Source organism: Callospermophilus lateralis, chromosome 6, assembly GCF_048772815.1.
Source record: "Callospermophilus lateralis isolate mCalLat2 chromosome 6, mCalLat2.hap1, whole genome shotgun sequence".
In the NCBI taxonomy this organism is placed as follows: domain Eukaryota; kingdom Metazoa; phylum Chordata; class Mammalia; order Rodentia; family Sciuridae; genus Callospermophilus; species Callospermophilus lateralis.
Window position 1 is genome coordinate 85650581 of NC_135310.1, and position 27646 is coordinate 85678226.

Sequence of the window (27646 nt, forward strand, 5' to 3'; positions counted from 1 at the left end):
CTGAGGCTGGCCTTGAAGTTTTGACCTCCTGCCTCTCAGTCTCACGAGCCTCTGGGATCACAAGCACCCTGTGGAGCACAAGTTTTATTTGTCAACTATAACTTAATAAAGCTGAAAATTTATTTTTTAATTGGTACAATGTGAGTAGACTTAAGGATACAGGCATTTTTACCTTCTAGTCTCCTCAGACAAATTCAATCATAACTGATTGCCTTTTACATCTGGGATGCCAGTCTTCCTGTCAGATTCTTACATCCTAAATGTTCCTGGCAGAAATTTTTGAGGCTATGTGTTTGAAAATGTCTTCGGCCACCATGACACTTGACTGACAGCACAGAATTCCATTATGGTCAAACTTTCCTCTAGCTAGCTGTCCCTTGAACATGACAGTTTTCTTCCTTTGCCATTCTCGTTTGCATTTGCTCCCTAACTAACTTCTTTACCAACCTCAGGTCTGTGCTCAAATATTACAATCTCAGTGTCTACCCTCTATAAAATCACAAGCCCTAGCACTTCCATCTCCTTTCCTGCTTTTATTTCCATAGCACCTATCACCATCTGGCATGCTATGTATTTTCCTTTGCCTTTTTTTTTTCTCCTGTCTTTCTTCACTAGACAGTAAGCTCACTGGGGCCAGAAACTTTATTGTGTTCACTCATGTATCCCAGCACCTGTATACAGTAGGCCATCCATATCTATTCATTGAACAGACTAATAATAAACACTTCTTTTCTATTTTCTATAATGTGCTAAAAAAGGACTATAACTTATAATTATCATATATAACATATATTTGCTATGATAAATAAAAATGAATTTGTTTGATATAAAATTAACTTACTGGACATACCACTTGAAGATCTAAAAGAGATCAGATTTGTTTTTAAGAAGCACTTGATGGTTATGATTCACTGTGCATATGTGACCCTTTCTAGCAGCATTTAAAGTAGCCTGGTTCTGAGCTTCTACCTCATAAGCTGCTCACCTTTTACTTGTCTTCTGGCCACTAGGACTTCAGGAACTCCCAAGCACTCTGTGATAGGCCCATCTTCTGTTGCTGGCTTCTCTCACTTTGAGCTTCAGTTCACCTACTTTGGGTTGGATCATTTCACCTGTGGTCTTGGCTTTGGACAGACCTTCTGCCTAGAAAATGACCAAAATAGCCATTTCCTCTATGTCCAGTAGCCAGGTTTATCACTGGTGCCCCCACCATTCACACATACAAAATCCATCCTCCACACCTTACAGGAACCCCACACTCTCCAGCATAACAGTTATTTTTATTTTATTTTTTATTTTTAATATTTCATGAGACAAATGGCACTGGCTTTTAGTAATTGACTTTCCCATTATAATGTTTAAAACTTAATGTTGGAGGGCTGGGGTCGTGGCTTAGTGGTAGAACACTCACCTAGAGTGTGGGAGGCACTAGGTTCGATTCTCAGCACCACATATAAATAAATTAATTAAATAAAGGTGCATTGACAACTAAAAATTATTTTTAAAAAAACAATGTTGAAAAAACCTGTATACTGTCATGTCTCATTTTTACATAAGAACCAAATAAAAACATTTTTAAAATACACTTGTAATACACCACTTAAGTGGTGGTACAGTCTGAATAACTTTTTTCCCCAAAAAAATTGCCTATTGCCTTAAGAGGTTTAATCTTGAGCCAAAAGAGAATAGGAGTCTTTTAAAAACACATTTAAATGGGGCTGCTAGATCCAGCAAAATAAAATACAAGATATCCAGTTAAAAATGAATTTCATATAAACAAAAAAAATAATTTTAACAGATCTGTGTTTCAACACATTATATTTTATATCTTATCAAGCAACCCTACATTTAAATAGCCAACTGTTGCATCCATGAAATCATTTGGTTAGGTTTGTAGTAAATGTAAAGGATTAATATTAAGATACCACAAATGGAGATGGTTAGAAATTCACTGACTGATGACATGATGCAGCAGCCTATTTTAAGTTGGTTAAAGTCTGTAGAGTGAGAAAGGTGTGAGTAATGAGATGCTGGCCCAAGAGTAGAATGAAGACATTCATCATTGTGCTTCTTACCTCAGATTTCTCGACCCTTATCATCTGCAGGGGCCCAGAGATCGCATCCTAGGAACCCAGATTCAAATGCATTTCCCGTGTTGCAAAGAAACCAAATCAAACCATAGATAGCACTGGAAGACTTTCAGTCATTCATCCCAGATTTTTCTGTTACTATCTTAGCTTAGATTATCATAAGAAAATACCATGTTCTGGGTAGATTAAATAAATTTATTTTTCACTGTTCTGGTGTTCAGGAAGTCCAAGATGGAGATGCTGGCAGATTCTGTTCCTGATGAGAGTTCTGGTTTGCAGATGGATGCCTTCTTGCTATATCCTCAAATGGCAGAAAGAGAGATTATCTCTCTCACGTCTCACGTCTTTTCTTATAAAGTCATTAAGCCCAATCCCATTCATGAGGATTTCACTATCATGACCTCATTTTCTCCCAAAGGCCCCATTTCCAAGTACCATCGTATTGGGGATTACAGCTTCACCATATGAATCTGAAGGGACACAAATTTTCAGTCCACAGCAACGGAAATTTGAATAAACCCTGGGTGTATATACACAGAGATCTTGGCTGCTAGGAAATATTATTTCTGACATTTGAGTAAATTATTGGTAGATACAACTAAGCACCCTCCACAGTCAAGAGAAAAGAGGGTGCTTCTCTGAAATCGGGGCATAACTCACCAATAGCCAGGTTTCATTTTAATAAAGTAATAAAACTAACATGATTTTACCTTTCAGAGCTGTTTATCACTCAGAGTTTCAGTTTTGGTGATTGCACTGTAGTAAATTAGCTGACTGTGAGTCCAAAGATTCTATCTTCATCCAGACAGTCCATTCATCATACTTAGCATTTGGATTTCAGCAGAGCTTTCCCACATATTTGCCAAAATGCCACTGAAGTAATCACAGAAAGCTTCATGTTTTGTGCATCTAATACTTAAATATCATCAGTGACTTTGGATTTAGGTTTATTGGACTATTTTAATAATGCATATTTTTATCAAAAGTTTAATATGGCCGCTTTCTTAGTTAATGAGTACTTTTTAAATTTTGATTTCATACCAAAAATGGAGTGAACTTTAGTAGTTAAATATATACTTGACCCAAGAATGCAATACAAAGTGGTGGTAGAAATTATCAGGGCTTGATAATGTAAAAATGGCAAAGGTTTTAAACATTATCAAATATTTATCAAGTTTTATGGTCACTATAAGATTCAAATTATATATGTCACTCACATCTTTATACTCTCAATACAAGTGTTGCAGATTGGCAAGCTATTCAATTAGGTTATCCAGTTTTAGGAAAGAATAATTCAATTTTAAGTGGTAAAAGTACCAAACTGTGATGATTAAATCCAAAAAATTCAGTTACATAAAATGCATTATTGGAAGATGAATAAAATTTCTAGGCCAAAACTGTGCAGCTAGTTATCTAGAAGTTTCAAATGAGGTGATGTTATTTGATTGCCATCTGTGGTTTGGGATCTAAATATATTCCAGTGGCAAATTAGTCAGTTTGTATTACCTGATCCTCGTGGGCACTATCGGACCAGGCACAAATTCCAGAAATTTCAGTTAACTGGTATGTTTTTAGTCTCATATATATCTAGATGACTGGGCCCAAATAAAATGAATAGAAGGACCCACCCTTTGCCTTCCTAGGTTGGATACAGCACTGCCTGCCCTTCCTAACCAATCTCTCTCTTTTTAAAGTAGGACTATTAAAATGATCAATGAAAATATCATATCTTATTTTATTAATTAAGCCTTACTTTTTTCTTTTCATCTTCTCCTCTTTGGAAAATACTTGGACATAATGGAATTGGTCTCAGGAGATTCCTCCACAGACAGTTCTTGGTCTCCACCTGAAATGGCCTCTGCCTCCCTGTCAGAAACACCACCTTTCTTTACGGCATCAAGCATCTTCTCTCTGACTGATCCAAGCACCACAGACATAACGTCTATTGACCAGACAGTACTAGGTCCAGGGCTCACTCTCCCCACCAGTGATTATTCTACCATCAGCCAGTTAGCTTTGGAAATTTCACATTCGTCTGCATCTTCATATGGCAGCAGGTTGAGGACAAGCAGCGAAGATGTAATTAGAGACCTAGAAGAAATTGATGTGTCCGACAATTTTGTATCATCAGAGATACCAGGACTGAGTGGATATGTTTCTACCCCAGATCACCTCTTGGAAAGCACCACTCCTGCTCCTGCTTTACAATATATCACCACTAGCTCCATGACCTTTGCCACCAAAGGCCAAGAGCTGGTAGTATTCTTCAGTCTGCGTGTTGCTAACATGCCTTTCTCCAATAACCTGTTCAACAAGAGCTCTGTGGAGTACCAAGCTCTGGAGCAGCGGTTCACACAGCTGGTGAGTGGACACTGCTTATTTTTCTCAGCCCTCTGTGTCTCTTCTTTCCTTTTTTGGTTGTTTTTATAACTTTACAGAAAATCATTGGCTATATTGAGAAATGCAGGTTAGGAGAGAGGCCTGGGAAACAGCTGCTGCTGAAGGCATTCAGCTGGAGTTTTGAGATCGGTTTGTGTTGATTGGGGGAGTGAGTGCAAAGGATGGACACTCAGGGAAGACACAGCCACCCAACTTCATGGAAACAAAGTTACCTTTAAAATCTCCTCTTTGTAGTTCTTCCTAAATTATTTTATTCAGGAATAATTCTCAAGTACTAAACTTGGAATCTAAAAATAGTATGGGTAAACTTTTCCTGATTTGCAGTCTCTGATGGAAGAATGGAAAGCTATGCTGGTCCAGCACAGATGACCAGAGAGTTCAGGTAGATAGGCTCCTTTTTTAGGTCCCTTAAGTTCTTGTAAACTTAAAAGGTGACTAAAGACTTATCATCCCTGACCCCTATCAAAGAAGTGAGAAGATAATCATGTTGACATATATCTTTGATAGTAAACATCTCCAAACTCATATTTATTTTATTTCTACAAGTAAAATAAGAAATGCTAAAGTAGGTAGTACCTCTATACAGTCAAGGCCAATTACAGTTATACAATTATACCACACAGATTGAAATTTTCTGACAATAATAGAGAAACTATGTGTATACTTCATATAAGTTAAATTATTGTACAAATGAAAATCCACATAAAATCTAATTTCTCAGGTGAACATTTGCTTTAGAAAAAGATTGCCTGTGCCATTGCCCCCTCCACACACACACACACACACACACACACACACACCATGAGATGAATAGATACTGGGACAGTTTCAGGAAAAAGAGTCCCTGTGAACCTAGTCCAGATGTCTTACTAAGCTGCCATGTGAAAAAATCAAGAATACAGTGACTTTTAAATTAGATCCAAGGTTATTTCTCTTTCACTTGATGGGTGGGACAGCTGCTCTAAAACATCATCCACATTTCTTCATCTGTAGTTCTGCCATTGCCAGGGATGTTTCCTCATTTGCCTAGTCAAAGTTGGAGTGTGGGAATATCCCTGTTTCCAGAGGAGTTTCCAGATGGCAGCTTAGTGGAAGGCTGTGTTTCCAGTTGTACAACGGCTCAGGATTTAAGAAGCAGGAGTAATGACACATCCCTTTTTTCACTTGTGAGAAGGGGAAAGAGAGGGAGCTGAGGGAAAGCAATTTCTTCATCAGCAGGTGATACCAAAGTGGCCCACATCACTTCCACTCAGATTCTGTCAGTAGGAACTAGGCACATGGTCACACCTGGATGCAAGAGATGCTGAAAAATGTGATCTCTAATGAGCCAGCTTCTTTCCCATTAAGAGAAGAGAATTTGGACTTGGGAGAAGGGACAGCTAGCCATCTGCCCCCTACACGAAAACAGATGACTCCTAGTAAAGATCAAAGGAATGCTAACACATAAAGAATGAGTTCAAAGTAAGAAGGAGAAATCAAGCAGAGTGCATTGAAAGAAGTTGCAACCATATATAAAAGATTATTTTCTTTTTACAGTGAGGGATGTACCACAATGTGGGTCAGGTTCAGAGCCAAAATTTTTATGGGACCGGGTAATTATCAGGTATGGGCCAAGCCTAGGAGCATGCAGTTTGCATCTTTGCACTCTCTAGATTCAGATGGAGGTATGCAGTTCATGAGTGAGGTGGCTCACTTATGAGGCCAGAGACAAGTTTGACTTCACAAAGTTTCAAATATTTCTGAAAAATGATTTCAAAGATGGCCATGACTCACAAGAGGCAAATGAGAGAACCTGAAGCACAACGCCCTGAGGTGTACTTTTGAGATTATTAAGTTATAGTTTGTAAAGGGGTCCCTAGGGCAACATTTTTTGTTCTCCCTCACAATTCAGATAAGGGCACTGAGGTTCCACACAGTCGTTATGTGGCTTGATGAAGGTCACACAGCTAGGTATGGAGCATTCCAGGACTGGCACCCACATTTCCTGGCCGCCAGTTCTCTACTAACTCCTCTCGTTACATTTGTTTTGGCCCTGAAACATACTGCATAGACAGACACATTGATATTGAAGCTGTTGTTGATTTCAATAGGTCATTTACAACTAGTTGCTTCCAAATTGCTGTCCCATTTATACAGGAGTAGGTCAGTTTGCTCCTTGGCTCAGTTTGGAACATGTTTTTAATTACTTTAATTACTTTTAATTACTTCTTGTTTTATTAAAAACCTGGCATGCAAGTTGATAACATTGGCTTGGATTTTTTAAAATCATCTGTTCTCACATTTCATTGTGAAGAAATCATTACCCATCCATCAAAATACAAAGAAAGATGGAAATATGAGACATCATTACTGCAGACAGGTCATTAAGTAGTGGTGTTCTGGCCTCACATTAAACAAAAATAAAAACAATAAAAAGCAATTGAAATATATGTTTCAGGTAATGAAAGGGAGCACAAATGGAATTAGCAGCAGCTGAACACTTGGAACATGGTTAAGAGTAAACCATCTTTTATTTTGCAGCTGGTTCCGTATCTGCAATCTAATCTTACAGGATTTAAGCAACTTGAAATACTTAGCTTCAGAAATGGGAGTGTGATCGTGAACAGCAAGGTGAGGTTTGCTAGGTCAGTGCCGTATAACCTCACCAAGGCCGTGCACGGGGTCCTGGAGGATTTTCGTTCCACTGCAGCCCATCAACTTGATTTGGAAATAGACAGCTATTCTCTCAACATTGAACCAGGTAAAAGAATCCAAAAGAGAAACTTATGGGGATTTTTTTGTTCATTTTGTTTTGTTTTGGTTTTGAGCATTCTGTTCAACTGTGAAACCACAAAAAATTAAATTTAAATCACACTTGATAAAACAGCCTTTCAGAAGCTACAGATCCCATTATCAGAAAGAGTCCTAAGACATGCAGGTTAAATTTTTCCACATCAGAAAGCAAAGAACAAATGTACCTCTTACTTCACAGAGAGCTTTAATTTCCTTTCCGAATAAAACTTTTGCTGTACTTCAGATTTTTTTTTTTTTAATGTCGCCCACAGTCAAGCTAAGTTACATTCTGCTAGAAGTCAAAAGCACTTTCTTGGTGAACTGCAACAATCTGGGGGTTCCTACCTCAGAAACCTTCTAGTCACAGTGAGCTGTCAGAACAGCCTCTTCATAACATAATTCAGGAAGAAACTGAGACAGCATCCTGAGGAAAGAAAAATAATCAGATCAGAATTCAAACTTAGAGAAAGTCACTTCGCCATCACCAAAGAAAGGAGAAAATAATTCCCTTTCCCAGTTGTGCACCCTAGATCAGCCTCTATGTGTAGGAAAAAAAACAAATAAGAGTTAGTGGAGGAGACAACTCTTAAAGATAAGGGGGCTTAGCCACATAATGGGAAGCAAACCTCTGTTCCAGTGATTAAAGCAGAATGTATGTACCAATATAACTTGCTCTGCCCAAATAGGAACTGTTTTCACCATTAGTTTCAGAATTCTGTTTTTTAAACAACTAAAGGAAGTTTTTGTAAATTCCCTGGAGGGCAAGAGGGGAGGGCTACAGACCTACTGCCAAAGCAACCTTCCAGTCAGGTTTGCAACAGAGTCTCTTTAATTGGCTATGAATTAGTGAAGTGAATCTTTTAACACCTTTCTCTGGCGCTCTGTAGACTAACAATGAAAGCAAAGGGGAAAAGGCCTAGGGCAAAAATGCAATCCAGAGGGCTCCAAAGGAAACATTTATCTTTGACACAGAAGAGTTTTGAGAAACTTTAAAAAATTTTCTTCAGTACCTTTGTAAACAGGATCATTAAAAAGACAGGACGCCCTTAGGCACTGAGCCTGGGAGTAATAACCCCACGCAGGAGCAGCTAAGTGAGCCCTCTGGACTTCTTCAGAAATCAAAAGACCTCCTAAATGCTGGTGAGAGGCTGCTTCTTTCCCTGAAAGTTAATGTAGAACTGAGAAGGAACCAGAGGTTCCCTGCAATTAAGATCAGGAAATTAATCTCTCCTGTCACTCAGTAAAGATCAGGAAGTATATGGGGAGAACCTGGAAAGCATAAGAGAGGTGAGAGACTAAACCCCTCCTTTCCTCCCTCCCTCAGAGAGCTGACTGTTTTATACTAAGAGACCATCCAGTAACACAAGAAGGTCAATGCAAGCCAAGGTCAATTCATAGCCTAGGTGAGAGCCCCCAGCCTCTACCTGTAGGGACAGGCTTCTCAATATATGTGTCAGTTAAGTGACTGTATAACCAATGTGATCCTGAAATCTGTACACGTGGAAAAATAAGAATTCATATCCCATTTGAATCAAATGTATGATATGTCAAGATCAATGTATTGTCTTGAGCAACCAATAAAAAAAAAAAAAAAGTGCCTCAGAAAGAGGGCGGGAAGCTGGTAGCACATTGTCGAGTTTGCAAAAGAGACACTGGCGATATTGAAAGAAAGTACAGAATAATAATGGCTTTCGGGGGTCCACAGCCCTGAATGGGAGACTGTGTACTAGGAGCAATATCCAGTTTCCACAAGTGAAAAATGGAGATCATACAGTTTTGAGGATTAACCAAAAGAATATTTATAATCCTTAGAATAATGTTTGACACATCGTAGTTGCTTAATAAATGTTAATCATGATTATTATTGCAACGCTGTCATAATTAACTTGACCATTTGCAACCTACAGTACCAGCAAGAATTATATATATATAGTGGTAAAGTATTTATGTAAGAGTTGGAGCTGAAATTATTTTCACTAATTTATTGTGAATAGTTCTTTTATGTAGCTTTTCCTCTAAGCAGCCAGTAGAAGTGAGATGGTGCTAACGTGAGTTTCAGTCCCTGCTGGAGCCAAACTTATGGTGCACTACCAAGATAAGAACACCTCCAGGCTGCCTACTATACCATTGGGCACAGGCCCAATTTATATTTTTAATGGTGGAAATATAGGGGACACATAGAGCATGCTGGACAACATGGGAAATTACCTGCCTGCTTTCCAGAGGCAGCTCAATTTGAGATTGATCAGCTCAGAAACTTCCAGAAATGGAGCCATACTAAAGCCAGGTACAGCAATGAATCTGACAGGCAATGTACTGAATGGATGAGTGATCACTCACAGTATCTGTAAGGGAGACTTTGCAAAACCACTGAAACTTTACACTCAGCTTTTCAGTGAAATGGTGGTTCATACTTTTTCCTTACTAGAAACCAATAGAGTAAGAGGACCTAAAGTTTTAGTACATGGAAAACTCACAAAATAATGAATGAATGAAAAAATAAATTCATTTAAGAAGTCTGTGGAGAAATGACTGTGGTGAATCAATTAGGACATAAGCAATGTTTCTGCCAAAACATTTGAGGATAGTAGAATTAGGAAGTCAAATATGATTTATAAAAGTAAAAAATAAACAATGAACTTAGGAATTCCTCTATATAAGTCAAAATGTACAAATCCAATATGAAAAAAGATTCCTATTTATGCTAGGTTATGCATAGGTGAGAAGCCATTGTGCCAAACTGTACCCAGAAGTTTTCCTTTTGGTCAACAATGAGTGGGAAGGACAAGGTAGAAATGAGCAGGGAGGGACAGGCAAAGGACAGGTGAGAACAGGAATGGACACTGACCACATGAGCTTCCTCCTCACTGCTAAGGATCCTGGTTTTAGTTATTTCACCAAAGAAGGCAAAAGGTAAATTCCCCCATGGAAACAGCAAGTGGATGCTTGGGCTAATTAATGTATGCAACCCAGTCCCTGTACCAGGGAACTGCAGAAAAAGGAAAAGAGACATCTTAAAACTAACTGCTGGGAGCAAAACTTTTTTCATTCAAAAAAATACTTTTTAATGACCATTTTCTTAGGTTTTTAGTTTTCCTTTATATTTTATTTTGATGAGGTCTGGCAGCCTGCACAGGAAAGAATGTAGAAGTAGAGATGATGTTAAGTATTCTAGTGCCTCTGGTCCATGATCAAGCCTATGATGGATGGATGGTGATGGTAAGGACTGAGCAGCTGGCAAGAGGAGCCAGAACACTGGCAGGTCATGCAGCAGTACAAATTTCCATTAGATAGTTGTAGCTGCTAAGGATATAAAGCCAAAGCATGCAACAATCAAGTTCACACTGGGAGAGACAAAAGCACCCCCTCATTCACCTGTTATTCATAGCTCCTCCTCCTGTTCACAGCCTTGTTTCAATTCAGGGTAGAGATAGCACCAAAACCCCAAAACTTACCATATTGCTTCTGAACAGAGTTAATTAACTTCTTACTCTAAGCATTTGTACATCTCAGAAAACATCTTGAAAATAACATCTAAAACACTTTTCATGAAAGAAAGAAAGCCTACACAGTTGCAGTAAAGTATTTCTAGCACCAAAACTTCTGTACAATTTTAGTTTGGGGAAATAAGCATGAAATTACTTTTGTTTGTTTGTTTGTTTGTTTGACGGTGCAGAAGATGGAACCCAGAGCCTCATGCTTGCTAGATAAGTGTGCTACAATTGAGTTACAACCCCAGTCCTTTTGATAATAGAAGAAATAGGTATCCAAATTTTAAAGCAAATGAAGAAAAAATACGAAGAGTTTCAATCATTTTCTTCTTCTTTTTTTTAATCTAGCAATATGATAGCTATTTTGCTCCTAGTTTTTTAGTGTGAATGGCTGATTCGGACTCTCTCCTTTTGGTGGTATATTTGAGCATTAGCTGTCATGGTGACTGACTGACAGGCTGATTAAAATGTCCTTCTAGAACAACCAGCCAGTGCAGCCAGCTGAACTTGCTGCCTCTCAGGTCACTGGACTCTGAATGAAGATAATTATATCAGGTTCTTGGAGAACAAGGACTCAAATTCCAATTTACATGGCTCTTGGCTCTTTTGCTGGCATGGTCTTTTCAGATACGAACACCTTGGGCTGTACTCCGCAGAGCCCATCCTCCAGCATGCAGGCATATAGTAAAAGAGACCTGAGAGGCACTGAAAATCAAAATTCCTGGAAATACCAAAAGGTCATTTTAGCAAATATAGGAAACCTCCCTGTTTCAGGTTTTGATCTTCTGAGTGTTTGCTTGAACTCATTGATGTTAGTTGAATCTACTGAGGAAATTCTCCTTTAAAGAGAATTAAATGGGAAATCTGCAGAGAGGAAAAAGGGTAACGGCTGGCAAAACTGTGTGTCAAAAATAAATACTTTGGTTTGTTTATGGAGAGAATCCCAAAAACTTATCTTCAGAAAATGGAGATGGCATGGTACACTTTTAACCTTTTCCGGACAGGAGAGCTAAACACCATAGAGAAACCAAGTTACTGGATTTCTCACCCATTTGCCCTTCCCTTATCACTTTCTTGTGAGAAATAGGAGACCAGAGCCATGGTACACAGAGCAGAGGACAGGCAAGGTCTCCCACCTCATCTCCAGTATTTCCCCAGCCTCCGGAATCACCTGCCTTTCCCACTCTGCCTCCCCCACCTGTACAAAGAATCACCCATTGCACAGTGTGCTATGCCAAAGCAAGCAATGCCGAACATTTGTTTAGCTTATTAGTCAGAGAATCGTTAGGATAACAGAGCTGGTGTAAAGAGGACATAGAAACTGGGATTTTCTACAGCCAAATAACAAAGAGATTGATGAAGTAAGGTTGGTAAATATAAAACAGCACTATCATTGTATTTTATCAATCTTCTATGCATTAACTTCTAGCTTTACAGAGTTGTGAAATGTCTGGACCATAATTAATAGCAAATAGCAAGTCAGAGTTACTGCCTTCTAGGCATCAGCAAACTTTGTATTCAAGGGCCACAGAGTAAATATTTTAGGCTTTGCAAACCAAAAGGCAAATTGAAGACATTATGTAAGAACTTATATAACCATTTAAAATCTAACCATTTAAAAATGTAAAAACCACCCTTAGCTTGTATATTGTACAAAGGCAGACAGCAGGTCAGATTGGCCCACAGAGGTCCTGGTTCACTAGGTGGGATTGCTGGTATTCTAACACAACATTTAAGGTCATGTAGTCAACTTTGCTCTTTATTTCCAAACGGTGGGTAATTTTTCTGAAGCCATCAACAGTTACCCAGCCTCTTCATCCTTCTGGCCCTTATCTCTACTGCTACAGGAAAGTAAGCAAGTAGAGGATAATGCCATCGTGATTCGGGTCGCTGTTCACTCATACTTCAGTGAACAATTATGGATCATCTGTCATGAGTCAGACATCTCATAGGCAGCAGGACCCAGAGATGAATCAACACTGTCTCTACTCAAAGAACAAAATAGGAAGAGAAATAGAAGCAAATACCAAAAGCTATAATAGAACCTCTATAATCAGGATGCAAGCAGTCATGTTATAAAGTACAGAGGAGAGAGCAATTCCACGGAGGTGAGGGGTCACATGGCAGCTTTGTAGACAGTGATAATGAGCCCAGTCTTGGTTAAGATGGTGGTGGTATAAAGAGTACATAGAAACTGGGATTTCTAGGAGAGACAAGGAGGGACTATCCCAGAAGGAGCAGGAGGAAAAAGACCATTCTGGAAGACTAATGGTACTTCAGTTATTCCACTATGATAGCAGCTTTAGATAACAGAGTAAGGAGCCCAGGGAGCACAGACGAGAAGGAAGAGAAAATAAGTGTTAAAGCTAGTCTGAAAGCCCCTGTCACATCTGTTTACACCCACATAGGTAAATTGGTTCGTTCGTTCGTCGTTCATTCTTTCTTTTTTTTTCTTTCTTTCTTTCCTTTTCTTTCTTTCTCTTCCCTCTATAATGTAGGGTCTTTTAAAATTAGACTTCAATAAATTATAGAAAATTCAAGAAGTGTTCAAAGTAAGAATTAAGCAGTCCTTACAAAAACATTTGCTTTCTCATTCATAAAGTACTGCATTTTTGGACAATAGTAAAAATGTATAAACAGACACAAAGGATAGCACATAGATTCATTCATTTTTTAAAAATTGTTAAATGCAAAAACTAAAGCAAAATTAGTAAGCTCCCTTAAGGATTTAAAAAGACTCCAAAAATATTTGGAGGTGGGGAGACTGCTAAGGAAATGAGCATTAGGCAAATTGACCTTTAGCCTACGAAGCTGGTGTCTAAAAGCCAGGAGAGAGGCCAGAGTTGAAAGTATACATTTGGGAAGCTTCAGCTAAAGCCAGAGAACAGATGGCAGAAAAAGAAAGCTGGGAATGGAACTATGAGAAACCCCAACGCTTAATGGGGAAATAAGATCGCCAACAAAGGGAGTCAAGAGGGAAAACTAGAAGAGGATGCTGCAGGAGAAAGGAGGCAGAGAGAGTCAGCAATCTCAGCAGCTGTGAATGAACAATGAGTGGAGGTCACAAAAGAGGCCAGTAAAGGCAAAGCCAAGCTAGTGGAGTGGCCACTGTTGAGTTGGAAGGAGACAGGAGGAAGGTGGCCTCCGACATTAGGCTCCCTCCTTCCCATAGAAACTGGGAGACCCAGGCTGTGTCTTCCTTGATGACTGAATCTCAAAGGGATGGCTCTCAGACCCTGGACAAAGACATTCCTGAGTTGTAAAACTGACAAGAGGCTTTTTTAAAGATTTATGTCTCAAAGGTCAGAGAAAAAATTGCAACTACAAGTTTTCTACGGTAATTGCTCTAGGGAAAAGGAAGTCAGGGGAGTCAGGAAGAAGCCTGTCTAAAGATTAGTGAAGCTGAGGAGAAGTATTTTCTGTCTATGCCCCAATTATATTATATTTACAGGTTATGCTCAACCAGAGCATTTACTTATTTTCATTTGCAGAATATGAAACAAATTCCAATCAAGACTTTCCTTTTTTTCTCTCTCTCTCTCTCTTTTCTTTTTAATGGCAGAGTAAAAAAGGAGGTTTGTGATAGTAATGCCAGGAGAGGGAAATGTTATTAAGTGGGTTCAATCCCCAGATTGAAAAAAAACAAAAAAGAAAGAAAGAAAAATGATTATGAAGAAGAAGAAGAAAGAAAGAGAAAGAGACAGGATGGGGGGAGAAGAAAAACAGAAGATTTGAAAATTCTCCTGAGATTTTTAGGTGAATATCATCTCACATTTGGATCAGCATCTGATTTCCTGATACGTCTTCTCAGTAAGAGTTACCAGTGCAGTCAGTTAGGCCAAATAACATCTGCAGAGGTAGAGACATGTAGGAGAGTGGCATGCTGTTATTCCTGCATTCGGTGTGCCATTCGTCTGTTGAAAACTCCCTGAATAAATGAATCTGTGATATGAGAAATATAAACCAATATTAGAACTTTCTGTGATTTATCAACTGAAAACCGAATAAATCACAGCTTGCTCGGTATTCTGCCAGCATTTCCAGCAACGAGAGTCGTCTTTCATTTAGGCTGCTATGAAAATTCTTCAGAAGCATGTAGGGCTTTTATACCAGTTAGCTGTGCAGGTTGGAGACTTAAAAAATGCAAAACCACATACAATTTATTTTCTCCTTGAATCCCTAGGAAACCTCCTCAAAAATGGGCAGACCTCAAGGCTGGTAAATAGTTAACACAGAAATTAATTACAGTCTGGCATCCAAGATGCTTTCAGCAAAAATGTAGATCAACAAACTCATCTTCTCTGGAAAATGCATTATGTGTCAGACTCTTATTTTAGTTTCCAGGTCCAAAAAGGTGATAGATGTCACTCATCACAATTAAAAAAAAACAAAAAACAAAAAGACGTATCTATTGACACTATTATAGTCTTGATAAATAAATACATAAAGGAGGTATAATCCTCCAAAACACACTTTATACAATTGGAGAAACTGGGTTTTGGAGAAGTACAGTAATTTACCCTTTACTGGTCACATGACTACCAAGTACTATAACTGGAATTCAAAGGTTTATATGCTTCCTTTGACTCTACCCTACTGCCTCTTTATAAAAAGGAATCCTTCTGGGTACACGGTAGCTGTTCAATCTATTTAGAAAAACTTACATCACAATTCTGTTAGTCTCTACACTTCATCAAATGAAATTTTCTATATCATTTTGTTATATTCTTAAAATATAAAGGGAGAGGGAAAGAGAGAGGGACAGAGAGAAAGAAGAAAACACAAGTGTTCATCTAAGGAATAAAATTCCCAAACCCTCAAAGGTATAGGAACTGCTAGGAATGTCCCTTCCCAGTTAAGGAATTGTCTGTCCTGCCCTACTTCTCCTGCCTCTTCCTTCTCCATTTACCTCCTGTGTCCCTGGTCCTGCCTCCTGGGATTACATTGGGGCTCTTTGCCTCCTGGAATGTCCATCACAGGGGATTTCCTTTTTAACTTCTGCTTTCCGTAGGGAACCCCGACACTTGCTGCACTGCCAAATAGATTTCATGCTTCTCCAGTTTCAACCTGTGTCCTCTTTCCACACCCCAACAATCCCATGGAGCTTCCTTAAAACCCTCCCTCCAATCTCTTCAAACAAACCCCTCCACACAATTCTGGGCCCCAGCCCAGCTGCTGGGCCACCTCCCTTATCTTCCTGCTGTCACTGTTCTCCCTGGCCGGCTGATCCTGAGACACTTAGGCCCCCATCCTAACACCATTCCACCTAGAACACAGATACAGATAATGGCTGAGAGAGGAGTTAATTCTTCAGCACACATACCAAGCAAGACGTACATGGGCATTCATAATCCACTCTTGGAAGTGGAAGAATTACTGAGATCCTACTTTAAACAGTTAGTGATGGTGGTTCTTGAGACTGATGAAGAATTAAAATGAATCACAAAGTGTTTCACATGGCTTGCCCTTTAAGCCCGAAAGGACCCCCATTAATAACTTGCTCAATTCCACATATGTGTAGTAAGCTCCAATTACATGCATGGTGCTCTGTTACATTTATCATTGACATTATTTTCACTCTAATCCTACCTTTCAGCAAGAACTCATAAACAAAACATTTCTGATCAATAATGATAAAACAATGAAGCAATGAAACATTAACTTAAATGTAGGTCTTTAGGTCTTTCTTTTAATGACTGAATTGCACCAACAGTTATGGAGATCTCATGTGCCCCCATGTCCAGCCAACCACTCTTTTCACTATTTTATCTTTATCCCAGTAGAATACCAGAAAAATACACACACACACACACACACACACACACACACACACACATAAATACAAACACACACTACCCAGGTTTATATTTGAGTTGGAAGGATATTAATAATCAAACAGTTTAAATATTTTAAGTAAATGAAAAGTGAGACCCAAAGAGCTAACCCACATTCCCCAGGCCACAGGCAACTCTGGGAATCAGACCTTTTTACCCAGAGTGCTTTTCTGACACTTTAGCATTATACAACCAAATCCAATGTCCTCAGAATTCGGGGAAATAAATCCAAAGGATCTGTGTGGAAGGTGGGGTCTACCTGTGTACATCTCAGATGGATCTTCAAAAGAGAAGCATGTTCAAATTGCTAAGCACTAAGCCCCAAGTACTATGTAAAAGTGATGGGCATACATTGAGAAGGGAATAGTCAGACCACCAGGGCTACATTAAGACTTCCAAGGCTAAATTAGGACTTCCTAGGCTCCAAGACTTTTTGCCTTCATGAATATTATTAAAGAAAGAATATCAATATTAATGAATAAGGAATATTTAAAATCATATCTTAAAACTGCATGAATATAAAGCTAAATATAACCCAGATTGGATCCTTCCCTCCTTCCTCCTCCCTCCCTCCCTCACTCCCTTCCTTCCTTCCTATTTTAAAGAAAATATTTTCCTAGATCTCTAAGTCTGGTGGGCATTAAGGCTGTAGTCATGCGGATTGCTATTGATTGTGATGTGTGAGCTTGCACTGATGCCCCTGGCAAAGAATGACTGCCTGCTTCTTTCCCACCAACAAAATCAGGACACAACCTTCGTTCTGGGGGTGGGGGAAAAGGAGGCCAAGCTGACCAGCAGATGCCCCCTACTGTCAATAGGAGCCCGACTCTACCGAAATCTGGCCACTTTGTTCAGGCGTGAAGTTTGCGCGGGGGATATGCCTGTCTATGGACTCCAGAGCTGCTCTATTCTGCCTTTTTGAACTTGGGAAAGATGATCCAGTAGTTTCCACCACATTCTCCTAACCCGGCAGGCTCGGTCTGCCGCTGTAATCACGAAGCGATAATGGCTCTATCAGCGGTCCCCTGGAGCTGCTCCTGCCACTGCGTGAATTCCTTCCAGACCTTGCTTCCCTCCACCAATGCGCACCGCACAGTCGTTTTTAAGGCGACAGAAATAAGTTCGAGCACTTAAATTTCATTCCTTAAATCCAATCCAGCCCTACTTCTTTTGCAATTGGGCGCCATCTAGCGGACATTATGTTTCATCTCACTGGGGAGGGAAAAAAAACGTCCACCAGAGACCCCAAAAGCCCTCAGTTCTAGCTGGCCCAGGTGAAGCCAGAATTCTATTCAAGCTGAGCTGAAATCTTGCTCTTGAACAGGATTTTTTTAAAAAAGGAGATGCTTCAATTTCTGTCCAAAATGGGAGTGAGATTTCGACAGTGCAAGAGAAGATGATGAAATTATAAAGGTGAGGGAGAGAGGCGGTGAATCACTAGATTGTGGAGCAAAGTCGGGGCAATCTAGCAGCCCAGGAGCACCAACTGAGTTGCCAAAACCTGGACTGGAATTCGCAGAGGCCTCGCAGACTATTTTCAACTCTGGAAGCATGAGTGCACTTACAACCAGAAACAGGAGCTTTGAAAAAGACACTATCTTAGAGTGCCAGGGACTTATAATATACCTGCATTTATAAACTCCTTGATTACAAGGGCCATCTTTTTAACTTTAACTGTAAAATGCCTCCAAGTGTTTTCTGCAAGCAGAGAACATTCAGTTAAGTGCTTTTTGATCACATGACAGACAGTTGAGAGACATCTTCCTCTGTCAGCTAGTTGGGAATGCTTTTCAGAACCTTTGAAATGCACACAAAAGATGTTATATAAGCAAATCCACAGCAAAAACTAGTACATAAAATATACTTGCACCAGAAATCTTGGAATGATGCAAATATTTCTGAGTCCTAGATAGAAGCTCACTTATGTCAAGCATGTTCATTGCTGCCATGCTTGAACCACCGTCACATTTGGAACCACTGTTGCATCAGACTGTACTTTCTATAAGAAACATTGTGCCATCTGAAAGAATGGTGGCAGACAGTGGCTGTGAGATTTTGGCTGCTTGGGAGAGTCTTTATTCAAAGGAAAGTATTTGTGAAAGTCTGATATGTCAACTGTTGAGAGTGGAGATGAAGATGTAGAGGAGACCTCCCACTCACCCTCCCTCCTCCAGGAAACCCCACATTTGAAAACCACTAGAATGATGTAAAAAGTCAAATATTGTAAACAGAAAAATTTGAATCTTAGGTCATACTTACTAGATCAAATAGGTTTCGGTTTTCTCCCTTATAAAAATGGTGTCTGAAATGTCTATATATATTTGGAAAACTGTTACAAATACTAATGAAGACACATGTTTAAAGTGTCCACCACAGTGATACATAATGGCTCTTGATATATATGACCTTCTTTTCTTATATAAATAATTGCCACTTCCACTCCTGGGTAACTAGAAATTCAGGGTTATGACCCCCTGGAGACAATTCAGGGACAAGTCTTGAAATGGAATGACATGAATGCTCTGACTACAGTCAGAATCCATGTGGGATGCTAAGACAATCTAGGACCTCTGGACACTGGGACGGATCTGGATCTTCCCACCTTCTGCTAACTAGCAGCTACTGACACACACAACTCACTAAAGCCAAGTATCTTTGTCCACTGCTATGGAAAGAGTATCATATGTGCTCTGCAGAAGAACGGTCCACATTGGTTAAGGACAGAAAATCAAGTAATTTTGCCATCAAGCAATTAGAGTAAGCCCAGAGAATACACCAACCCATACAAGGTGTCTATTAAGTGTGGTTGTAGGCTTATGGAAAAACTCCTCTATATAGTGGTGCCAACATAAAAAAAAAAAAACTAGGTAAAGAGGATTTAAGGAAATCCAGGAGTAAAGCAATGATAGAACAATCAGTCTATAAATCAATCATGAGGACTTTACTTCATCACCTACACACATAATTTGATTATTACTTGAAAATATTGTCCTAGAAAATGCACCTGATGTTTTCCTTCCTAATCTATGGTTGCTCTCAAGTATTCTTGTCCTCCTTCTTTCCAAGTAATGAGACCATTTTTGGACAGAGAATTCTTTGTTGCTACAGAATGTATAGATGATGACAATGATGATGATGATGATGTTTAACCAAATCGAGAGCAATGACTATTTTGTACAAATGTCCAGAGATATGTTAAGGATGAGAGAAACAGATGTATGATGTATCCGTGAATAATCCTATTATTCTAAGGAAAAATGTTTGGGGGATATGAAAGAAAGAAAAAAAAACACAGGGAAGCTTTGCATAGGAAAATTCTACTATTTAAACTTTCATTCATCATACAGCCCATCTTTCTCCTCTTCTTTCTCATCTGTGGCTCTTTCTTTCTCAGAATCAGCCCAAATGTGGGTCTTTGTCTAAAATCCAAAGTTGCATGTGTCATTTGAAAGATGACATGTAACTAAAGAGGTCAAAGGATGTTTTTTTTAAGGTAGTACAGAAAGAAACTGTGTGAGTTGCTTCTGTTTTGAGTCTAATTAACTGCAGTTGCCTCCATTTGCCATATTGGCAAGTGGTCCAACAGCTCCCCTATGGGGCTCTTTCCTTCCTGAAATCTCAGTCAGAAGACTCGAACACAAACAGGCATGACCTTAGCAATATTCCTATTCCCTGCATGGCACCTTTCTCATCTTCAAGGAGCAAATTAGTCTAAAAGATCTCTAAAACGACTTCTGACTCTAAAATTCCACCTATATAAAATGTAAATTTTTATATATGGATAAAATAAAAATCAAAAATATTTAGCCAGTGTGAAATTCTTAGTGCTGAAAGTTCTGAAAGGCCAAGTTGATATTTGTTGAATGGATGAATGTTGTTTTAGTACCCAGGAAAGCACACCCAGCAAACAAAACCTAAGCTTAGTGATTTCAAAGTCTCCTTCTCTATTGACTGGTCCTGAATAAATAACATGAGAAAGTCGAGTAGTTTACAAACCGATTGCCTTCATTCTTCAAATATTCCTGATTCTGAGCCCCCAAATTTGGACAAATTCATTGCTAAAGGAAATTATTGTAAAATAGAAACACTTATTTTCACGGGGAAACTCTTCTGGTTATCAGACCTTTGCTCTTTCTCTTCAGAGGGCAAGAATTCATGCATTCGGTCAGCTTTCCAAGTTAAATATATTTCTCTAGTGCAGCAAGGGAGATAAATGGAACCGACATTCCCTCCTGGCCTCTGTTTTCAAGAATACAGCTCTGAGTCTAAGGTTGCTGACAGTTGTCATTTACTAATCCAGGCCCTGGACATAAATCAACTGGGTTGTCAATGTAAATCTGAGTTATTTCCTAACCAGTGACAAGGATTCCTGAACATGGCCAGTTCTAGGAACCACAAGGCAAAGAAAGCAGGATTACATTATCCAGGTGTGGCTCTCCATAGGAACGTGGAAGCTGCAGAGAAACACAGTGTCACATAAAGACTTTTAGGAGTCTACCTTGTTGGGAGACCCAAAAATATGTTTTCAAGGAGCTTCTCTTGCCCAGACCCCTGGGCTGGTCAAACTAACCTCTTGCTTTAGGGTTTTCTGCCACAAGGAGATACTCGATGGGAAAAGTGAGCAGAGGGATTTGTTTGAACACTTGTCCCCATCAACCTTAAAGTTTCTATGGTCTGTACATTTGGCTAAGTAGCTGACCACATTCTCTGCTTGAAGACTCATAATAGACATGAGCTTATAAATGACCCTAAGGGGTTTAAAAATAAAAAGAGAAAGGAATAGTGTTGGAGGGAGAAAGAGAGCAAGAGAAAGAAACCTTGTTATATTTATTTCCTATGATATGTTTTTCTTGTTTACTGTTTTATTTATTTTTAATTTTTTTGAAATTGTGTCCCATCAAGATGAACTTGAAGTCCTGGGCTCAGGTGATCCTCCAGAGTACCTGGGATCACAGATGTGTCCCAGTACACCCTTACCTTTATCTCTGATTGACACATGATAATTTTACATATTTATGGGATACAATATGATATTTCAAAATATGCATACATTGTGTAGTGACCAAATGAGGTTAATTAACACATCTTCTGTCTTAAACATTTGTCATTTCTTTGTGATCACTAAAAACAATCAAAATCCTCTTTTCTAGCTATTTTCAAAAATATACAATGCATGATTGCCAATCATAATAACCTTCCTATGCAATAAGTTCCTACTTAGAACTTATTCCTATCTAACTTTGTGCCCAGGGGCCCGTCCCTTCCCATCACCTCCTCCACTTATTCTCTCCAGCTATTGGTAACCATCATTCTACTGTAAGCATCAACAAGATCTACTGTTTTAGATTCCACATAGGAATAAGATCACACAGTATTTGTCTTTCTGCACTTAGTTTATTTAATTTAATGTCTATCAGGGTCATTCATGTTGTTGCAAGTGATGGTATTTCATCATTTTTATGACTGAATAATATTCCATTGTGTATGTATGTACCACAGCTTCTTAATTCATCCATTGATAGGCATTTATATTGGTACCACATCTTAGCTATTGTGAACAGTACTGCAATGAACATGAGAGTGCAAATGTCTCTTTTAATATACAGGCTTCATTTCCTTTGGATATATAACCACTAATGGGATTGCTAGATCATCTGGTAGGTCTATTTTTATTTTTTTGAGGAAACTTCATACCATTTTCCATAATGGCTGTACTAATTTACATTCTCACCAACAGTCACACAGCATTTTTTAAAACTTATTTAGCCACGAAACCTCTTTTTAGCATAAAGATTATCAAATCCTGCTGAATTAGAGTTCCACAAATGTTCCCACTTGGGAAATATTGGCCCAGATGCTTTCTCAAGTCATTCTAATTCTAAAAATTCTAAGTTGTATTTATAAATCTCCTAAGGCACAATTCTGAGTATACTCTTCCTTACTTAAAAATCATCTGTGACTCCCATCTGCCTGTGCAGTTCAAATCCCTGGGGGACATTAGAGTGGCAGTGGGGAAGTTGGCAGTGGAGGGGGTGGGGAGTCCAAATTCCTTAGTGTGCCTTTCAGAAATTGGCCTTAACAGTCATTTACCAATCTTAGATCCCTTCCTTCCCATTCATAAGGGATCTCTGCTCCTTCCTAACTGGATTTTCCCTGTTCTCTCTTCAGATGTCTGTTCTTTCCTCATCTCTTTTCCTCTGCTCATACTTTTGTCTCCTTTGTACAACAAACACAACCCACTCTGAGGAGGAGAGGAAAAGGGGAAATAGTTGGGAATAGTAGGTCAAATTATAGTGTTATATTGCGTACTTCTGTGGGCATATAACAATAAATCCCACCATTGTTTACAGCCATAATGCACCAACAATTTTTAAAAATGAGAAAAACCCCAAATGTAACCTACTTTATTTATTTATTGTTATGATTTGGACGTGAGGTGTCCCCCAAAAGCTTCTGCATTGATTCAGGAATGTGAAATGACTGGATTGTGAGAGCTGTAATCTAATCAGTCCCTCCTAGTTTGGATGGACTAACTGGGTGGTAACCCTAGGTAGGTGGGGCATAATTGGAGGAGATGGATCACCCAGGTGGGTGTGTGCCCTAGAAGAATATAACTTCCCTGTGGCCCCTTCTTCCTCTCTATCTTTTTCTTTATTTCCCTCTCCCTCATCCATCTTTCTCTCCCTTCCTCCTTCCCTCCCTCCTTCCTCACCCCACCTGAGCAGCTTTCCTTCACTGGGCCCTTCCCCCATGATGTGCTGCTCCACTTTGGGCCCAGAGTCAGCTGTCTATGGACTGAGATCTCTGAAACCATGAGCCACAAATAAGCTTTTCTCCTCTAAGTTGTTTTTGTTGGGTATTTTAGTCACAGCAACACAAAAACTAAAATATTTACTGTAGAGAGGATTGAACCCAGGGCCTCACGCATGCCAAGCAAGCAGTGAGTTACATACTTGAACTTTTTATTTTTGTTTTGACATAGTGTTCCACTAAATTCTCCAAGCTGGCCTTGAACTTTCCATCACCCTGCCTCAGCCTCCATAGTAGCTGGAATTACAGCTGTGCACCACCATGACTGGCTTGTGATCTTTAAATGCTCAGTCCAAAGCAATCCCCTCCAGGTTGATGGTCAGTTCCTTATATAGAATTAACTGTATATATTACTAACCTCCTCTAGATATTTGAAAGAATGGTTTTATACACTATTGCCTGTTCCCTATTTCCTCACACATAACAATGCTTATTAATGAATAATCTGAGCCAGAGTTGTGGCTCAGAGGTAGAGCGCTCACCTAGCATGTGTGAGGCACTGGGTTCAATCCTCAGCACCATATAAAAATAAAATAAAGATGTGTGTCCACCTACAACTAAAAAATAAATACTTACAAAAAAAAAAAAAAGAATAATCTGAAGACAAAAGGCTGCTGTGATTAAATAGAAAATCCTCCCAGGGCAGAAAAAACAGTAATCTAACGACATGTGCTGGCTTTGCTACCAGCACGTGGGGGCTCTGGCCATTTGCTTCTTCTCAGAGCTCAGTGTCTTTAGCTCCATAAAAATAAGGGAAGGCTTACAGAAGCCACTGGCCTCTCAGAGCTAAATATTCTAATATTATAAATATTAGATTTATAATCCACTTTCCAATAGAATCTGTTTTAATAAGGCCTCCAGATGATTCTGATGCACTCTAAAAAGTCTGTACATAATTATAGTTGGAACTAAATATATTATCACCTGTGTCTATAAATTCATTTTTCAAAGCACAAACTATGGTTCTCTTTTCACCCAGTCTGTAAACCAATACTATATGACCCACTCCAAAATAAGATGATAATAAATATATTTGATTTTTTGCCTTTAATTGCTGCCAGCTCCACACTTCGGCATCATACATTAGTCAAATTCTGTTCCATCTCTTACAGCTGATCAAACAGATCCCTGCAAATTCCTGGCCTGTGATGAATTTTCCCAGTGCATAAAGAATGAATGGACAGAGGAAGTGGAGTGCCGGTGCAGACCAGGATATGAGAGCCAGGGGGACCTGGACCACGTGGACCCAGACCTCTGTGCCCCTGGAGAGGAATGCAAGGCCCTTCAGAGAAAGGGAGCCCCATGCAGGTAGGTCAAGCACACAAACGTCATAGACCTACAACCTAAGTACACAAATGTCATTATTTGTGCTTCTGAAAACCCTAACAAAATAAATTCATATGACCCTTTAGACATGTGGTTCTCAAATTTCAATAAGCATCAGAATCACCCAGAGGAAGCCTTGTGGAAATACACATTGCTGGCCCTGCTCTGTTGTAAAAACAGCACTAAGTCTGGGTAGGCCTAGGTGAGATTGATGCTGCTGTCCAGGGATGACTTTGAGAGCCCTGCTCTAGGCTTTTTGGAAATATTTCCATAAATCCAGTAGGAAAGGGAAAAAGAACTTATATCAGCTTTCAGATAAAATTCTTGGTTTACTGCCTTAATTAGTGCATGTTTCTGTAAAACTTGGGTGTTTTCCTTGTTTGAAAGCATAATAGCTGGGAAATATAAAAAATTATGAGAAAGATGATAAATATCCTGTGTAATTTATCACATTAACTGCTGATTATCTTTTGGTGTCCATATTGATACAAAATGGGTATATACAGAATTTTTTAAAGCAAAATAGAATCCGACTGGCTTCCTGTTTTGTAGTCAAGTTGTTTTTTGTTTTTTTTAACCTAAAACATTTCGTCCTGCCATTACTTTCTGTAGTACATTTTTAATTATTATAGTAGTCCAATCTCTAGAAGTGTTTAAGATATGTTTACTCCTTCATTCCCAGACAGAAAGTATTAGAGAAGCCCCTTGGAAGGTAGGAAAGGAGGTGACATATAATGGGCTTAGCTTTCTATGTACAAACCAGACCTCAGGGTATAGGTGAACTTGGGAACAAGCAGGGAGCATTAAGGTGAGTCCAATGCTTCTCAAGTCCCGTGACACCCAGACAAGGCTGCAGACTGTGTTTCAGAGGGCTTCTGCAGGAGTCTGTTCCTGGGCCACTTCTGAGAGTGCTGCCAGCCCTTCCCATCAACACCTGAGCGTCTACGCAGTGATGATCACCTGGACCCTCATCACTATCAGGTCACCTGAGGTTTTTTCTTTGTTGCTTTTACTTGCTCACTCTAGAGGCCACAGTCCTCATTTCCCACCACGAGAACTCGAAGCCATCTACTTCCAAAACTCAAGAAACCCCAACAATTTAGCCTTTTCCTTGATAAAAACATATTCTGTTCCTTTAGAGTTTTAACATTTTAAAGACAAATACCCAATAGAGGTTGGTTAAGAAGCAATGTTCTGAAGTCAGATTGTGGTTAAAGTTTCAGCTTAGCAAATTTAATAATCAAGTGACCTTGGACAAATTGCTTCTCTAAAGCACAACTTCCTCATGGGATAAGGAGACAACTCCACCTGCTGGGTTGCTGCAAGAGGTTTATGAAATGATCTTTGTAAAATACTTTTACCAAGAACATAAAGCACAGAGCATTCACTCAGAGAAGTACATGATGATACTGTGAATTTTCTCCAAGTTAATCACAGTCAAAACCCCAGTGAGATTCCTCATGGAATTTGACATTCTGGTTCTAAATTTCCTCTAAAAATGAAAATGTACAAGAGAAAATCTTGAGTACAGTGATGGGTAGTTTCTGTTCAAGATAGCAAAACACATAAAATAATATTTAGACATGATAGACATAGAAATAGATAAAAGAACAAATATAACAGCCATAGACACACTTATACAATAGGGGATTTATAAAAAAACGTGTCCACTGGCCAATAAGGGTTCAAGTATGATTTGTCCTTCCATTTATAAAATTGTGCCTTATCACAGAAGATCAATTCCACATCAAAGATCCAAATTCAAGATCAAAACTAGGAAAATATGTTTTAATATAATAATCTATAATTCTGGATTAAAAAAGACTATCCTAATATGACATCAATCCCAGAAAACTTAAGAAAATGAATTCTATAGGGAAAAAGTGTTATAAATGAAAGTATCAAACAATGAGATCGAAGAAAAATATATATAACCTACATTTTAGACAAAATTAAACATCCATAATAATAAGTGATACTACATATCAATAAAAAACAAATAATCAAATGTTAGAATGAGCAAAGAAGATAGAGGTACAATTCACAGAAGAACTTCAAATGATCAATGAAATAAAGAAAATGCTCAATATCACTATAATCATGGAAATCCAAAAATAATAAAGAGAGATCATTTGTTGGAAAGTGGATAATACCCAATGTGGATAACATGGGGTGGGAGTACTGGCTCTATCAAGCATTGCTAGTGGATGTGTAAATTGGAAAAGCTTTTTTTTAAAAAAAGTTTTCCAGTAGCCTCCATGAAACTTTGAATCTGACTCACTCCACTTTTAGATAATTATTCCTAAAAGTATACTTGCATCTGTGCATGAAGCTATGTCTACAGAAATGTTCACAATAATATTCCTTTGATTTTTTTAAATTTTGTAATTGATTTTTTAAAATAAATGGCAGTGGATGCATTACGGTTCTTATTGCAAATATACAGCACAATTTTTCATATCTCTGCTTGTATATAAAGTGTGTTCACACCAATTCGTGTCTTCATACATGTGCTTTGAATAATGATGTCCATCACATTCCACCATCATTGCTAAACCCCTGCCCCCTCCTTTCTCCTCCCACCCCTCTCCACTATCTAGAGATCGTCTATTCCTCCCATGCTCTCCCTCCCTACCCCACTATGAATCAGCCTCCTTATATCAAAGAAAACATTCGGCATTTGTGTTTTGGGGATTGGTTAACTGCACTTAGCATTATCTTCTCCAATTCCATCCATTTACCTGCAAATGCCATGGTTTTATTCTCTTTTATTGATGAGTAATATTCCATTGTGTATATATACCACATTTTTTTATCCATTCATCTACTGAAGGGCATCTAGATTGGTTCCACAGTTTAGCTATTTATTTTGAATTGTGCTGCTATAAACATTGATGTGGCTGTGTCTCTGTAGTATACTGTT

At 38.9% G+C, this 27646-nt stretch overlaps 1 protein-coding gene across 2 annotated transcripts in view; it reads left to right on the top strand.

Moving 5' to 3' along the window:
• LOC143402491 (interphotoreceptor matrix proteoglycan 1-like) overlaps window positions 1-27646 on the top strand; it is a 140057-nt gene that overhangs the window by 105927 nt on the left and 6484 nt on the right. For both annotated transcript variants that reach the window (XM_077109551.1, XM_077109552.1), the window contains 3 exons: window positions 3919-4451; window positions 7011-7230; window positions 24510-24705. In XM_077109551.1, coding sequence (XP_076965666.1) covers window positions 3919-4451; window positions 7011-7230; window positions 24510-24705 — 949 coding nt within the window. The remainder of the gene's footprint in view (window positions 1-3918; window positions 4452-7010; window positions 7231-24509; window positions 24706-27646) is intronic.